The 18,023-nt window shown below is 38.9% G+C and overlaps 1 protein-coding gene across 9 annotated transcripts in view; it reads left to right on the top strand.

The window, feature by feature from the left end:
• Nucleotides 1-643: 643 nt before the first annotated feature.
• Nucleotides 644-18,023, top strand: part of CDC42BPA (CDC42 binding protein kinase alpha) — a 247,697-nt gene continuing 230,317 nt past the window's right edge. For all 9 annotated transcript variants that reach the window (XM_040451888.1, XM_040451895.1, XM_040451889.1 and 6 more), the window contains exon 1: nt 644-756. In XM_040451888.1, coding sequence (XP_040307822.1) covers nt 694-756 — 63 coding nt within the window. In that variant the 5' untranslated portion in view covers nt 644-693. The remainder of the gene's footprint in view (nt 757-18,023) is intronic.

The following is an 18,023-nucleotide window of genomic DNA, read 5'->3' on the forward strand; positions in this document are numbered from 1 at the left end:
GGATGAATGAATGAATGAATGAATGTGAAAGAAATCTGAATTTTCTTGGCTGAAACTCCCTTGGGTACCATGAAATTTGCTTTTACTTCTCGGACATTTGTGTTCAAGTATGTGTCTAGCATTGAGAGCTAGAATATGCAGAATGTTTAGCATGAAAATAAACTGGTCTCGTTTGTACCTCCCTGTTACTTTGCATTATTTCATATGTTATTAGCTGTTTAACAATATGTTGTCAACAAAAATGTATTCACATATAAGAAATAAAGGAAATTGGGGCGCTGGGTGGCTCAGTTGGTTAAGCATCTGACTTCCGCTCAGGTCATGACCTGGCAGTTTGTGAGTTCGAGCCCCATGTTGGGCTCTGTGCTGCCAGCTCAGAGCCTGGAGCCTGCTTCGGATTCGGGGTCTCCCTCTCTCTGCCCCTCTCCTGCTCATGCTCTGTCTCTCTCAAAAATAAACATTAAAAAAAGGAAAAGAAATAAGGGAAATTGTTTTCTTATGGATATTAAATCTATTCTCAATATAGTGTGATGGGCTTATAAAACACTTTGACTTCATTCTTAATCATAACTTGAATTTTTGTTGTTTAAGAAATACCATTATATGTACCTAATTTGCATCACATTTCATTAAGAAAGTGACTAATGTTGCTCTTTTGTTTCAGCCAAACCATTTACTTCTAAAGTGAAACAGATGCGTCTACATAGAGAAGACTTTGAGATATTGAAGGTGATTGGTCGAGGAGCTTTTGGAGAGGTAAGAAAGAGAGTTTTTATAAAAGTTCTGCTACTTGGTTTGGAAGCGATTTTATACAGTCTGTGAGGCAGTTTAACTCAAGTATGATTTCCTTGCTGTCGTAATTGATACAATTGATCAGAAAATATATTAGAGTTTTGAATGAAATATTTCTGCGTAGAATTTTTTTCCAAGATATTTTTCTTCTTCATATGTCAATGTAAGGTTGAGGATGCTTCTGGACTCTCTTCTCCTCCAACGGCTTATTTGTCTCTCGTCGTGCCACTGCCACACTTGGTTTACGTTACTCTAGATTAAGAAGTTTCCGTATCTGGTAGTGTATATCCTCCAACATCCTCCCTCTCCTCCTCTGGCCCTTTATATTTTCATGTAATTTTACAGTGAGTATTTCAATTTCAGAATTACTCTTAAAAATCCATACCCATACATCTGCTTGAATTTTGATTAGGATTACACTGAAACTAGAGATCAGTTTGTAGGGGCACCCGGGTGGCTCAGTCGGTTAAGCTCTGACTCTGCATTTGGCTCAGGTCATGATCTCTCGGTTCATGAGACAGAGCCTCCCATTGGGCTTTGCGCTGACAGCGTGGAGCCTGCTTGGGATTCTCTCTCTCTGCCCCTCTCCTGCTCGTGCCCCCCCCCCCCAAATAAAGGAATACCCTTAAAAAAAAAATAACTTCTTTAGACATCAATTTGTGGATAATTGACATCTTAACACTAGGTCAGCCAATCAATGAAGGAATGTGACATTCTTTGTTATTTTAATTAGAATTGTTAGATTTCATTTTCTAGGGTTTTTTTTTTTGCTAATAGTTAGAAATATAATTGAATTTTGCACCTAGTAACCTAGCTAATTTTACTTTTTCAATTATGGATTGTGTTGGATTTTAAGATGTTTTATCAGCATCTTTTGAGACACTTAAGGCTTTTCTCTCTTGCTCTGTTAATGTATTGAATTACCCCAGTTTATTTTCAAATGTTAAACTAACCTGGCATTTCTAACCTAAGCCCAACTTTGTATTACCCTTTTTATGTTTCCTTGCTCTTGGTTTGCTCTGTGAACATGTGTACGTGCTTAGGATCTTTGAGAGAAATTGGCCTGTAATTTTCCTACTTAAAATCCTCATCACATGTTGGTGTTTTGATTATGCTGGCCTCATAAAAAGAGGGAGCTTTTCCCTCTTTTACCATTCTCTGGTAGAGTTTGGGAAGATTGTTATTATTTTTTCTTTACATGCGTAGAAGATTTCACTTGTCAAACCGTGGGCCCTCGAGGTTGCTGGTGACACTGTTTGAGATTATGTATTGAATATCTGTAGTGGAAATCAGACTAGTTTGGATTGAGCCCATCCATGTCATGTAATTTTCACACTTAATACTCTATTGATTATTTTTACCTGTTACTTTTTTCATTTGTCATGCTAGAGCTTTATCGGTTTTATTATTTTTTCAATGAATTAACCTTTGCCTTTTGAATTTTTCTGTTGTAGATTCGATTTCTGTTTCAAAAATTTCTGCTCTTAATATTTTCTTCCTTCTATTCTCTTTGGTTTTAACTTGCTATCCTTTTCATAGCTTTTGGAGATAGATACTTACAGCATTGATGTGTAGCCCTTCTTTCCATATGTGTATTTAAGGCTATACATCTTCCTCTAAGTAGCTTTCGCTACAGCTGATAAGTTTTATCATGTCATGTTTTCATTGTTATTTTGCTCAAAATACAGTGTGATTTCCAGTATGATTGTAAATTTCCACTATTTGTGTGGTTTTTAAAAATTTATTACTTTAGAAGTTTGTTGCTCAATTTCTAAATATTTAGAGGGTTTTGTAGTTATATTTCTGTTATTGAGTTGCAGTGTAATTCCATAACAGTTACTGTGTGATTTCAGTCTTAAATTTTTTTTTTTAACGTTTATTTATTTTTGAGACAGAGAGAGACAGAGCATGAACGGGGGAGGATCAGAGAGAGGGAGACACAGAATCTGAAACAGGCTCCAGGCTCTGAGCTGTCAGTCAGCACAGAGCCCGACGCAGGGCTCGAACTCACGGACCGCGAGATCATGACCTGAGCTGAAGGTGGCCACTTAACTGACTGAGCCACCCAGGCGCCCCTGTGTGATTTCAGTCTTTAGAAATTTGCTGTGCATTGCTCTAGAAATACTAATTAGGTTAAATTCATTAACCTTGTTTAAATCTTCCACATCCTTACTTCATTATTTTCTCTGCTTGATCTGTCATTTCCTTATTTATTCTTTATTTTCTTTCTTTCAGTTTTCACTGATAACAAATAGAAAGTTATATCTTCCTGGTGATTAACTCTTTTATCATAGTGGAATGATCCTTGTCATCTCTAAGTAATGCTTTTGGAGTTAAATTGTCCTTAATTTGACATCAGTAGAATGATTTCAGCTCGTTTTATTAGCATTTACATTAAATATCTTATTGCTTCCTTGTAGTTTTAGCTTTTTAAAAATTTTTTTTTCCAACGTTTATTTATTTTTGGGACAGAGAGAGACAGAGCATGAACGGGGGAGGGGCAGAGAGAGAGGGAGACACAGAATCGGAAACAGGCTCCAGGCTCTGAGCCATCAGCCCAGAGCCTGATGCGGGGCTCGAACTCCCGGACCGCGAGATCATGACCTGGCTGAAGTCGGACGCTTAACCGACTGCGCCACCCAGGCGCCCCTAGTTTTAGCTTTTTAGAATCTTATGTATGTTTACTGTTAAGTAGAATATAGTTTTTGTTTTGTTTTTTAAAGTAAACTCTACCCCCAGTGTGGGGCTCAAACTCATGACCTTGAGATCAAGAGTCGCATTCTGTACCAGCTGAGCCAGCCAGGCACCCCAGTTTTTGTTTTTTAATCCACTCTGATGATCTCTTGTCTTTTAGTTGGAGTATATAGTCAGTTGATATTTAGTGTAAATACACTACGTACTGTAATTTTTTTTCTATATTTGTCTTGCCCATTCTGTATTATGTGTCTCCCAATTCCTGGATTAATGGGGTATTTTAAATTATTTTTTCTCTCATTTATTAATTTCTTAGTTTTACTTTTTGTTGGTTTCCCTAGAGATTGCCAATGTGTCCTTGGTAAATTTGTGTTTTGCCGATTCTCATTTACCTGACTTCTACCTTTTTTGTCATTGCTGTTATGTTTTTAGTTCTACATATATTTAAAAACCTTAAAAATTACTGTCCCTGTTCACATGGGCTTATTCATACATTTACATTTTCTCTTGCTCTTCATAGTCACATACTTTACATTCACATACTTCCCTTTGATACCATTTCATTTTGGCTTAAAAATTCTTTTTAGTATTTCATCATGTTTGATGATAAACTGTCTGCTTTTATTTGTCTGAAAATATGTTTATTTTAAGGTCTTAAAATTTTTTAAAAATTGAGTTATATGCATGCCTAACTCAGTGGATTTTTGCATTTGCATGAACTTGTGTCACCATTATGCAGACCAAGATAGGCATGCATTGCCTCCTCTATGTGAGTAAGTACCTCCATATTAACCATCTCTGCTGACTTTATCACCGTAGACTTATTTTACCTGTTTTTGAATTTTATATTAATGGAATTCTAATATATGTCCTTGTTTGTGACTTATTTTGCTCAAGATTATGCTTGTGTTATTCATCTTTGTTTGTATTGGTTCATAGTACTCCTTTGTATAAATATACCACAAGTTATTTATTCATACTAATGTTGTGGGGATTCAAGTGGTTGATGGTTTATGGCCACGTTATTAATGTTGTTATGAATGTTCTTGTACATGTCTTTTGGGAGGCAAGACACTCATTTGTGTTGGATGTAAACTTAGGAGTGGAATTGCTGGCTCACTGGGTGGGCATATTCAGGCTTAGTAGATAGTGCCAGATAATTTCCCAAGTGGTTACCCATTTATCATTTTTACCAGTACACCTGCCAACAACATATTAAGGTCTCAGTTGCGTTACAGCCTCACCAATACTTGGTAATTTTTTTTTTTTTTTTTTTGGTGAATGAATAGTAACACTGAATTATGATTTTATTTTACATTTTCTTTAAGTTAAGATTTCTTTACAAATTCTATAAGTTAAGCCCATTTTCATATCACTTTATATAACTTAGATTTTTGTTTTTTTTTCCATGAAGTGCACATTCTGAGGTTGGGGAATTGGGAGTGGGTTGTTGGACTTACTGGTATATATTCAGGATTTACGTCCTTTGTTGGAGATAATTGTGTGTGTATTAAATAAAATATCTCTTCCTTCCTGTGGCTTGGCTTTTCCCTCTCCATATGGATTTTTTATTGAAGAGAAGTTCTTAGGTTTAGTGAAGACCAGTTAATTAAACTTTTCTTTATTGATCAGCCCTTTTTGTGTTCTTTTTTTTTCTAAACTCAAGGTCATTTAGACATTTTCTTGTGTCATCTTCTATAATCTTTAAAAATATCTTTTATATTTCAGTTTTTGATCCATCTGGTATCGATTATTTTGTATTTCTTGAGGTGCAGGTCAAGGTTCATTTTATTCTTTGTGGGTTTTATACATTTATTTATGAGTGTTTGGTGTTTGTGGATGGGGTTTTTGTAGAATTCTGTTTGCTAATAACTGTTGCTAGAATAGAAATACAATTGATTTTTGTATATTCATCTTGTATATAAGGATCTTGACATATTAATTTAGTTTATATGTAAGTTTTTTTAATTTTTCATAATCATATTTCTAAATAATGACAGCTTTTGTTTTCTTTCTTCCCAATCCTTATGCCTTTTATTTCTTTATCTTGTATTATTGCAGTGGAGAGGACCTTCCAGAAAATGTTGAATGCAAGTGGTGAAAATAGAATTTTTACCTGATTTGTGATTTCAGGAGGAAGTGTGCAGTATTTTACTATTGGGTTTGAAGTTTGCTACAGCTTTTTTGTTTGTACTGTTAACTCTTTTTCAGGTTAAGGAAGTTTTCTTTATAGTCCTAGTCTGTTGAGAGTTTTTGCCATGCATAGGAGTTAACTTTTATCAAAAGCTTTTTCTATATGTGTTTTGATGATATGATTTAACTTCTTTATTTGGTTACTGTTGGGATTATATTGGTTAGTTTTTAAAGGTATCAGTACTGCATTATTGTATAAGTTCAGTTGTTCCTGATGTATCATTTTTATATATGTAAGTTGGGTTGGTTTGCTAATATTTTGTTTAGCAGTTTTTTGTTTTATGTGCACGAGAAAGATTGGCCTTTAATTTACCTATCTTGTTAATTTTGGAATGGTATACCTAACTCATAAGACAATTTGGGAAGTGTTCTTGCTTTCTCAGTTTTTTTGAAAGAGTTTGTAGAGGATTAGTATTATTTCTTTGAAAACTAGTGAAGCCATTGAGACTAGGAGTGTAATTTTTTTTTTTTTTTTTGGTTATCTAGCTCTTCTGAGGTAAATTTTATACATGTTGAAGTACACTAATTATATATACATATAATGCTGTGAGTTTTGAGAGATAGATAGATTTACCCTTATTGAAGATACAGAATATTTCCATCTTCCTAGCAAGCTCCCTTTCCTGTCACTTTCCCATAGCTTCCAAGTGGCAACCACTGTTCTAAATTTTCACTGGATTAGTTTTGGGTTTTTGAAAATTTCACGTAAATGGAATCATACCATAGGTACTTTTTGGTGTACAAATTCTTTTGCTCAGAATATGTCTGATGAGATCCATCCTTGTGATCGAATGTATGAATATTCTCTTCTTATTGCCGATTAACATATTATTTTATTACTATATTACAATTTATCCATTCTTCTGTTGATGAGCATTTGGGCTGTTTCTAGTTTTTGGCTATTAGGAATAGAGCCGACACGCATATTATTGTACAAGTATTTATGGAAATACATTTCTCTCTTCTTTGGACAAAACCTGCTACTGGAACTTCTCTGTTATTGGTAGGTGTATGTTTAAATTTAAAAGAACCTGGCACATTTTTTTCTAAGGAGGTTATACCATTTTACATTCCTATCGTGTTCCGTGGTTCTCACCAATACTTTTTTGTTGTTAGTCTAGTGGGTGTGTAATAGTCACTCATGGTCTTAAATAGCATTGTTATAGGTGTTTCTGTGGCTTATTCACCATTCTTCTATCTTCTTCGTGAAGTATGTGTTCACATGTTTTGCTCATTTTTAAAAATTGAGGTATTTGTATTTTCATTATTGAGTTCTAGGAGTTCATTATATTTTACATTTGTAAAAGTCCTTTGTCAGATAGATGTTTTGTCAGTATTTTCTCACAGGCTGTGTGGCTTGCCTGTTAATTTTCTGAAAAATGTTTTTATGAGCAGAAGTTTTCAATTTTGATGCTATAATTATGAATTTTTTTCTCCCGTGGTTATTGTTTTCTATGTACTTTCTGAGAAATTTGGGTTCGTACCCAAGTCGCAAAGATATTTCTGTTTTTTCCTGAAAGTTTTATAACTTTAGCTCTTATGATGTGTAGTTTGGTGATTTATTTTGAATGAGTTCACGTGTCACGTGAGCTAAGGATTGAGGTTCATTTATTTCCTAATGGATAGTCGGTTGTTTCCGCACCATTTAGTGAAAAAAGCTGTTTTCCCCCTATTGAATTACTTCAGCACCTTTGTCAGAAATATCAGTTGACCATATAAATCTTGATCTTTTTCTGCTTTTCCTATTCTGTTTCATTGATCTCTCTGTCTGTCCTATGCCAGTCTCATACTATCTTGATTTTGATCCCTCTAGCTTTACACTGAAAAGTTGAGAGCATGTAGCGAAGTCTGAGGGTAAGTCCTTCTACGTTGTTCTCTTTCAAAATTGTTTTAGCTCTTCTAGGATTGTTGCCGTATTGCATACATTCTAAAATCTGTGTCAGTTTCTGTAAATGCCTACTCATCATTGAACATGGGTTCATATTCAATTATAGATCAGTTTTGGTAGAACTGACATATAACTAATGTTGAGTTTACTAGTTCATAAACAGGGTATTTCTCTTGTTTTTTTTAAGGTGTATTTTAATTTTTCTTAGGATTGTCTTATTATGTTAGTATACAGTTTTGTTCATACTCTGTTAAATTTATTAAGTATATTATGTTTTTTGATGCTATGGTAGATGAGACTGAAAATTTTTTTTTAAATTTTTTTTTCAACGTTTTTTAATTTATTTTTGGGACAGAGAGAGACAGAGCATGAACGGGGGAGGGGCAGAGAGAGAGGGAGACACAGAATCGGAAACAGGCTCCAGGCTCCGAGCCATCAGCCCAGAGCCCGACGCGGGGCTCGAACTCACGGACCGTGAGATCGTGACCTGGCTGAAGTCGGACGCTTAACCGACTGCGCCACCCAGGCGCCCTGAAAATTTTTATGTTTAGCTAGAATGCTGCTAATATGTAGATACATCAGTGACTTTTGTATCTGACGTGATTTCCTCAATTCACTTACTATTTTTTGGACAGTTTTTTATTGTTTTAATTGCTGTTTTCTTAGATTTTCTTGTAAACAATCACCTTGTCTGAGACTAGGGACAATTTCCTTATTATTTTCCAGACTTTCTACCTTCTATTTCTTTATCTTGACTTATTGCACTAGTTCAGATCCCAAGGAAAATACTGAATAGGTGTCCTGAGACACCTATTCCTGAGCTTTGGGGGAAAGGATTTGGCATTTCACTGCCTAAGTATGGCGTTAATGGTAGGTGTTGGTGGAGGTGCCTTTTAACCGATTGAAGATACTGTCTTCTATTACTAGTTTGCTGAGAGTTTAAAAAATTTAATGACTAATGGGTGCTGAATTTTGTCATATGCTTCTCTGGCATCTGGTGAAATTATCATATAGATTCTCCCTTTTATTCTGTTAGTACGGTTAGTTATTTGATTGGCTTTTTAAAAATAGACCAATTTTTAGTGCAGTTTTAGGTTCATAGCAAAATTGAGTGGAAAGTACAGGGAGTTCCCATGTACCCCGCACTGACATGTGCACAGCCTCGCCCACTGTCAGCATCCTGCACTCCAGTGATACATTGTGTGTAGTCTGTGAATCTGCAGTGACACATCGTCATCACCCAAGGTCCACAGTTTACATTAGGGTTCGCTCTTGGTGCTGCCCATTGTCTGGGTTTGAACAAATGTATAAAGACACATACCCACCACGTAGTGTCGCATGAATGGTTTCACTGCCTTAAAAATCCTCTGCTCTGTTTATCGTCCTCCCTCCCCTCATCCTCTGTCACCAATCTTTTTACCGTCTCTACAGTCTTGCCTTTTCCAGAATGTCTGATAGTTGGAATTATACAGGATGTAGCCTTTTCAGAGTGCCTTCTTCCATGTTCATTTAAGTTCCCTTCATGTCTTTTTATGGCTTTTGATCGCTCATTTCTCTTTGGTGCTGAATGACATACTGTTGTCCAAATATGCCACCGTTTTTATTTATCCATTTGCCTGCTGAAAGACATCTTGGTTGTGTCCAACTTTTGGCAATTATGAATACAGCTGCCATAAATACCCACATGCAGGTTATTGTATGGACATAAGTTTTCATTTCTTTTGGGCAGATACCAAAGAGCATGATGCCTGGATTGACTGACATAAAAGTATTATTAAAGTTTTGTAAGAAACTGCCAGAAGGCTTTCCAAAGTGGCTGGTGCCATTTTGCGTTTTCACCAGGAATGAATGAGAGTTCTTGTAGCCTCCATATCCTTGTCAGCATTTGGGGCGTTCAGTGCTTTAGATTTTGGTCATTCTTTTTTTTTTTTTTTAATTTTTTTTTCAACATTTATTTATTTTTGCGACAGAGAGAGACAGAGCATGAACGGGGGAGGGGCAGAGAGAGAGGGAGACACAGAATCGGAAACAGGCTCCAGGCTCTGAGCCATCAGCCCAGAGCCTGACGCGGGGCTCGAACTCACGGACCGTGAGATCGTGACCTGGTTGAAGTCGAACGCTTAACCGACTGCGCCACCCAGGCGCCCCTAGATTTTGGTCATTCTAACAGGTGTGTAGCTGTATCTCATGGTTGTTTTAACTTGCAGTCCCCAGTGTGCTGTGGAGCATCTTTCCACAGGCTTATTTGTGTATCTTCTTTGGTGAGACGTCTGTGAGCACCTTTGGCCCATTTTTTAATGGGTTGGTTTGTCTTCCTCAAGTTGAATTTTAAGAGTTCTTTGTTTATTTTGGATAACAGTCCTTTATCGTGTGTCTTTTGCCAATATTTTCTCCCAGGTCAGTGTCTGTCACAGAGCAGAAGTTTTTAATTTTGGCGAAGTCTAGCTTATCAATTATTTCTTTCACGGATTATACCTTTGGTATATGATTGATTTTTCAAATATTAAAGTAACCTCTGGGATAAATTCCAGTTGATCATGACTTACTATTCTTTTGAGATGTTGCCCTATTCAGTAGTTCCTTAGTATTTTCTTAACTATTTTCATATCTATAATTCATGGAGAGTGTTCACCTGTAATTTCCTTTTTATAATGTCTGTGTCAAGTTTTGATGTTAATATTATGCTGGACTTAAAAATGAATTGAAGGAGTTTTTGTTTTTGCTTTTTTTAAAAAAATATTTTTTGTATATTTGGTCCCCCCCCCCCCCAAATGTTTGATAATTTACCAGTGAAACCATCTGGAATTTTTTTGTTTTTGTGGGGAATATAATCCTACTAATTTAGTTTCTGGATGGTTACAGAGCTATTCAGTTTTCTATTTTACCTTGGGTCAGCTTCAGTAAGTTTTGGTTTTCATGGCAGTCATGTTTAGAGGTTTTTTAGTGTTATTAATTTTGAACAAAGCTACTTGAGGTTTGTGAATTGTCTATATTTTGTCACTTTTTAACTTTAATGTTTTTACCTTTGCTATTTCTTTCCTAATACTTTCTTTGGGTTTAATTTGCTCAACTTTTTTCTAGTTTCTCAAGGTAAAATCCTAGATCTTTGATTCTTTTCCATTCCAACTTACACGTTAGAACTATAAATTTCCTCCTGAGAAGGATTAAGTGCTTCCCACATACCTTGATGTTATATTTTCATTCTTCATATCAAAATACTATTTATCTTTGATATCTTTTTTGATTGAGTTATTCAGTGTAGCATTTACTTTTAATAATTTTGGGGCCGTATGAGTTATCTTATTGATATCGAAGTTATTTTATTATGGTCAGACATACTCTAAATTTTCAGTACTTTTGAGGTTTATTGAAATTCATTCTGTGGTCAAAATATGGCTTATCTCTGAAAACTTCATGTGCACATGAAAATAATTTTTATTCTACATTTGTTGCTTGTAGTCTTTTATACGTGTCAGGTCAAGAGAGTTGATGCTGTCGACAAAATCTTCCATAATATGGTGAGTTTTGTTTAGTTCTTTTGAGAGAGGGCTATTAGAATCTTCAAATGCAATTGTGGGTATGTCTGTTCCTCCTCTTCATACATTTTGAAACTCTTCAAAGGGGCATATAACTTCTCAATTTTTACGTATTTTTGACACATCAACCCTTTTATCATTATGGACTTTTCCTTTTTGCAACGTAATTATTTCTTGTCTGGTGTGTCTCATGTTAATATAGCTTTCTTAAGGTTTGAGCTTTTTTTTTTTTTTTTTTTTGCCTTTGTATATAAAGTGAATCTCTTATGGATGGCATATAGTTAGGTTTTGCATCTTGTACACATTCAGGTAATTTCTGAGCTTCAGTCCGGCTCTTTAGAACCGTGGGTCAACAGACTTCTTCTATGAACTGCCAGACGGTAAATATTTTAGATTGTACCGTCCGTTTGGTTTGGGCAAGTACCCTGCTCTGTCCCTGTAATGTGAGTATAGCCCTGGGCAGTTTGTACATGAATGGATTTGGCTGTGTTCATATAAACCTTTATTTATAAGACAGGTATTGGAATATAGTTGACCTTGAGGCCATAGTTTGTTGAAGCCTTGGTTTAGACCACCTGAATGAATATTTATAAATATGTTATACAAGTATATATGTAGGTGTGTCATTTTTTTTTTGTTTTCTGTTTGCCTCATCCTTGTTCTGCTCTTGCTCTCTTTCTTCTACCTTTCTGCTACCGCACAAACCAGAAAGCCGAATCACATGAATTGCCCATAGAGTCAAACACATATGAATTGGAATGACCCAGACACATGTTTAATTTTTGCCAAAAAGCCTTTATTACTTGGGCATAAGAATTGAAAAGGAAGAGTTTTAGAACATCAGTTTGCAAATAGGTTATTATAGATCTAAAAAATATATCTAAGAGCTTCAAGATAATGCTGAAAGCTACTATAAATTAAAGGGTTAGTTCAACAATAATTATACATCTACACAAGTCATGAACTTTTATATGTATAAACAACCACAGTTGGAAAATAATGGAAGAGAAAAATACGATTGCCACATTATAAAAATGTTAATTATCTCTAAATTAATAGATTAAATAATTTCAATACATATGCTAATTACTAGACTGATTCTTCAGTTTATACAAGAAAGTAATTAAGAATCAACAGAAAATGGGCGCCTGGGTGGCTCCGTCAGTTAAGCGTCCGACTCTTGATTTCGGCCCAGGTCAGTGATCTCACGGTTCATGGGATCGAGCCCCACAGTGGTTTCTGTCCTGACAGCACGGATCCTGCTTGGGATTCTCTCTCTCTCCTCTCTTTGTCCCTCCCCTGCTCGTATGTTCTCTCTCTCTGTCTCTCTCATAATAAACTTTAAAAAGAAGAATAAACAGAAAAACTTGTGAAAAATGGAGCAGTGATGGACCTGCCGTGTATTAACACGTTACAAAGCCTCAAGAAATAGCACATGAAGTCCAGAAATAGGCTCAAATCCATGCAGTAATGTAATATTAACTAAAGGCAGTGTCTCCAGTTAGTGTAAAAGAGAGTTTTTAATACATGGTCTTTGAGACCACAGGATAGCCGATTGGGAGAGTCCCATTTGTGGATCCAGTTAAAATTCATATTCTAAAATTTTTTCTTAATGTTTATTCATTATTGAGACAGAGAGAGACAGAGCATGAGCAGGGGAGGGACAGAGAGAGAGAGAGAATCTGAAGCAGACTCCAGGCTCTGAGCTGTCAGCACAGAGCCCGACGTGGGGCTGGAACCCACAAACCGGGGGATTATGACCTGAGCCGCAGTCGGACGCTCAACTGACTGAGCCACCCAGGCACCCCAAAATTCATATTCTAGATCAGGACAAACTACAAATGGATCAAATTTTTAAGTGTACAAAAGAGACAAATATAACACAAGTGTCCAAAGTAGGTCAAATAAACTATGGTTTATCCACACCCTGGAACACTGCAGCCGCGGTAAAGACAGAGTTCTCTGTGCCCCTGCGCGGAGGTCTCCAGGATGTATTGTAAAGTAAGTAAAACAGGACACAGGATCATAGCTATAGAGTGCTATTTTTTTGTTGAAAACAAATTTTTCCGTTAAAATATTATGATCCATGCTCGTATTATCGTAAAGTACAGGGACAAGAGGGAACGGGGTGCAGGGAGACACTGACTGGAGTGGGACACTTCTAAGCGGAAACAGTTTTGTTCTGATTTGTGAAGCACTACCTATTTATTGAATCATGAATTATTTATGAATTTATTATCTATTTAAAAAATCATTAAAAATTCTTCCAGGTTGGGGTAAATTAACCTGTAAGTTCTGTGAATAACTTAAGGAAGAAGTAATTCTACATATTAACTTCCCCAAAAGTTAGAAAAAGAGGGACCACTGCCCAACTCATGAGGCTAGAATGACCTTGTTTGAAACCTGACCATATGTGGAGTTGAAGGAGGCAACACAGGAAAGAATGCAGATGATCTGATTTCATCACAAAAGTCAGGGTAACGATGTAGAGTGGGAAGGGGGGGAGGCGTGTGGGTGGTTTCTTGGTTGCTGCAGCATTCTGTTTCTTGATCTTGGTTTTTATACGTTGTTAACCTTATGCCTGTGTTGAACTCCACATGTCTTTTGTTTTCCTTATATATGTGATAATTGGTTATAAATGTTATAAAATAATTTTTAAAAGAAGCTGTAATTATCGTGGAATACACGTTCATCTAACAAATTAGCTTTAAAATATATACAGTAACGACAGATAAAATTTGCATAGGAGAATCTAAAAACTTGCAGTAGTTTAAAATAGAGCTTTTAACTCCCTTCTCAGGAATTGGCAAGTCAAGAATAGAAGTCTTGATTTTCTGAAGGTAGAACTTGTTAGTGGCGTATTTATTCCATTCTGCGTTAAAACGATTGGGAGAGTAAAGCAGTGATTTTTAAAAATGGTAACAACTGGTTTCTCCCAGCCTAGTTTCACGAAGGGGTTAGAGGCAGTCAAATCTGTATCTAGTAGGGACCCACCTACTTTTGTTTTGTTCACGCTATTCTGTTGGGATTTATGTTCCGCAGCTAGCACAGCAGTTCTAGCCAGTGTTAGAGTTGTTCATTCACATGATCAGGTTCATTGCAAATAAAACTTCTGTTTAAAACAAAAACAAAACAAAACATGCCACAGAAGAGAACAGAGAGGGTATCCACAATGGAAGGTTCAACAGATTTAGGGACTCCCGGACAAAGTGTCTTTCCTCATTAATTTTTTTATTAATGTTTTTAATGTTTTTTATTTCGAGAGAGAGAGAGAGAAGGGGATGGGAGGGGAGGGGAGGGGTGGGGAGGCGCAGAGAGAGAGGGAGACACAGAATATGAAGCAGGCTCCAGGCTCAGAGCTGCTGTCAGCACGGAGCCCCACACGGGGATCGAACTCACAGACCGCGAGATCATGACCTGAGCCGAAGTCCGATGCTCAATCGACTGAGCCCCCCAGGCACCCCAGGGCTTTCCTCATTTAAGGGGCTGGCATGTCTCTTCTTATTCCAAATCTAGAAAGTAACTATTTGGTAAGAGGTACTGAATACATGCAGGAATTTCAATCATTGTTAGGAATTTTATTTCCCATCCCTTTGGAAAACCTGAAGTCACACCCTTCAGGTCCCTCAGGTTTGCTCTCTGGAGCTGCTCCCGGGGAGGCATTGGGATGTGCTTGTAGCGGGATCTGGAGGCGCAGGCACCGTGCGTGCCCCGCAGGTCCTTACCGGGAAATGGCAAGGGCTCGCTCGGTGCCTGTCAGCGGCAAGGATCCGCCCGCGGAGGAGGCTGCGGGTACCCAGGGTCTGGCGTTTTCCGTGTGGGAGCTCTGATGAAGCCAGAAAAGGTCATCTTCAATAGTACACGCAGGGCGTGGCCCGGTCTAGTCTTTCAGGCCCCGGAGCTCGCCAGCCACTATCCAGACCTTCAGTCTTACCGGAACTGAAGGAATAAAAGGAGTTGCTACTGCCGTGCTCTCCTTTTGCCCACCCAGCCTTATGAACAAATGAGAACAAACCACAACAAAGCCGGGCTCCGGCAGGCCACCGTGTTTTTGTGCTCCTGACCGGGCCCCGGGGTTCCACAGCCTCCGATGGATTTCACAGTGGCCTCTTCTCGGAGGATTTGAGGAGCAGCCGTCACCCCGCTGTTTCCTGGGCGTGGCCCCAGCGGGGGGTGGCCTTCTCCACTGTCCAGCCCGGGATGCCATTGGCGTGGCCTCCCTGTATTTTGCGGGTGCCCGGTTGAACTTCAGATTTGGACCACCGGAGTCGTCGTGCACAGGGAGGGCTCCCTCTGCTGGGCCCTCTGGTAAAACCAGCGGCCATCACTGTTCTCGGGTGGCTGCTTCTCCCTCCATGGGAAGGAGTGTAGCCGTGAGCCCACTGCGCTTGGGAGTGTCTCCGTCTCCGCCCGCTGGTGACTGAGGGCCGCTGAGATAGTGCTCGCTTGGGGGGAGGGGGCTGGAGGTCTGTAGCCCACGTGGGAATCATAATGAGGCCATCAGAGGCCAGGCCTTTCTTGGTCCTGAAATTCCAGGCTCTGGGAGGAAGGCCCCGTGCAGTCATCCCCGGACCGCACAACGGGGGACCGGTTTTCATCAGGCATCTGTCTCCACGTTGGCATTCGCAGGGTCAGAAATGGTTTTCGTGGCCCAGCCAACCGGGAAGAGACCCTGGAATTCTGTTGATGATGTCTTTGGGATGTTGAGATAGTTTGGCCCATTTCTGGACGGCCCAGGTTTTTAGGCAGACTCATTTTCTTAGCTGACCGCACTCTCTGAGGCAGCTTCAGTCTATCCGGGAAAGGCTCCTGCAGTCCACTCAGCCAACGTCCCTGTTGTGGAGGCTGAACCGTTCCTCCGCAGGGGTGCAGAGCGGGGTGTGCTTTCGCAGGCAGCACCCCTGCCGTGGAAGGGTGGCTGGGGCCGCCGCGCTCTGGGGTTTGGATCCTGGGTTTGCCGGGGCTGTGGAGACCCCGAGCCCGCGGTTAACTGTGTCCAGTCCTGGCGCCTGCTTCCCGTGAACCCATGTTCACCTTCATTGCCCCTGGGATGAGACACACGGCGTGTTGGCGACGTGTTGATCGTGAACCTAACAGATAACATAAAGAACTCTGTATCCAGCAGGGAATGCACATTCTTTTCCAGCCCATGCGGATCATTCTTAAACTTTACCATGTTCTAGACGAGAAGGGCTGCCTCAGTAACTTCCCAAAATATCACTATTATGCAGACGGTATCTCTGACGTTAATAAAATAGAGAAATTAATATCAGTCCGCTAAAAATGACCCATGCTTGTATACTTAAAAGTATAGATCATAAGGGAAATTACAGAGTAATTAGACATGAATGGAAATGCTGCATTTCAAAATCTGTGAGATACTTAAAGAGAGATTTATAGCTTATAATACATTTACCAGGAAACAGGAAACTGCTACGGGCTGAACTGTGGCTCTCCCCCCAGGCCCTCAGAAAACCTCAAAAGCATTCATACGCGGAAGTCCCCACCTCTAGTACCTCAGAATGTGACTCTGTTTGGAAACAGAGGAGTCTTTATGGAGGTAACTACGTGGAAATGAGGTCATTAGTGTGGGCCCTACTGTACTTCCATGGCTCTCCTCATAAGAAGGGGAAATGGGACGAGTCTTGGACAGAGGGAAGATGATGGAAGATACAGGGAGGAAATGGCACGTCAAGCCGAGGAGAGAGGCCTGGAACAGATCCTTCCTGACGCTTGGAAGTAACCGACCTCGTCCCCTCGATCTTGGACTTCCAATTCTCCAGAACTGTAAGAGAAAACACACTTCTGTTGTTTAAGCTACCCAGCTACCTTGTTAGGGCAGCCTCAGCAAACTAATACGGTCATTAATCAGCCAAATTTTAATTCAGGAAGTTGGAAAAAGAATCACAAGGTAAACAAGAAGGAAAGAAATAATGAAAGCAAGGCTGGAAATCTGTTCAATAGAGAGTGGTATTATCACATCCCCAAATTGGTTCTTTACAAAAGTTAATATACTTAAAACTTGTTGGATCATGGCTCGTGATTATTTCAGTTTTAGAAGAAGCATTAAGGGGAGCCTGGGTGCCTCAGCTGGTTAAGTGTCTGACTCTTGGTTTCAGCTCAGGTCACAATCCTGTGTCGGGCTCTGTGCTGACAGTGAGGAACCTGCTTGGGATTCATTTTCTCTCCCTCTCTCTGTCTCTCTGTCTCTCTGTCTCTCTGTCTCTCTCTCTCAATAAATAAGTCAACTTAAAAAAAAAAAAAAGAAAAGCATTACGTTAATACATACCTGTTATAAAAACTCAAAATAATAAAGGGAATGTCTTTAATTTGATGAAGGGTATGTGCCAAAACCTAAAGCAGACTTTTAATGGGAAAAGTTCAGATGCGTGCCACTTAAGGTCAGGAACAAAGCAAACATGCTTTATGCTGTTACAGCTTTTCATGTTACTGGAGTTCCTGGCCAGCACATTAAGAAAATAAGTAGAAATGAGTTAACAGGATTGGAAGGGAAGAGATACATCTGTATTTATAGGTCACCTACAAATAAAAATCTCCAGAAACAACAGGCAAAATACGTATACTAATAAGATAATTTGGTATTTCTCAAATAAAAGATCAGTTTACAAAAATCAGAATTCCTCTGTACTCAAAATAATTAGCAAAAGGGGTACCTGGGTGGCTCAGTCAGTTGAGTGTCGGCTCACAATCTCACCATCATTTTATATTTTTGTCACAATCTCATGAGATTGAGCCCTGCATCGGGATCGGGCTCTGTGCTGACAGCGCTTGGGAGTCTCAATTTCTCTCTCTCTCTCTCTCTCTCTCCCTCTCCCTCTCCCTCTCCCTCTCCCTCTCCCTCTCCCTCTCCCTCTCCCTCTCCCTCTCCCCCTCCCTCTCCCTCTCCCTCTCCCCCTCCC

The sequence above is a fragment of the Herpailurus yagouaroundi genome, unplaced genomic scaffold (genome assembly GCF_014898765.1).
Source record: "Herpailurus yagouaroundi ecotype Mexico unplaced genomic scaffold, PumYag 205, whole genome shotgun sequence".
In the NCBI taxonomy this organism is placed as follows: domain Eukaryota; kingdom Metazoa; phylum Chordata; class Mammalia; order Carnivora; family Felidae; genus Herpailurus; species Herpailurus yagouaroundi.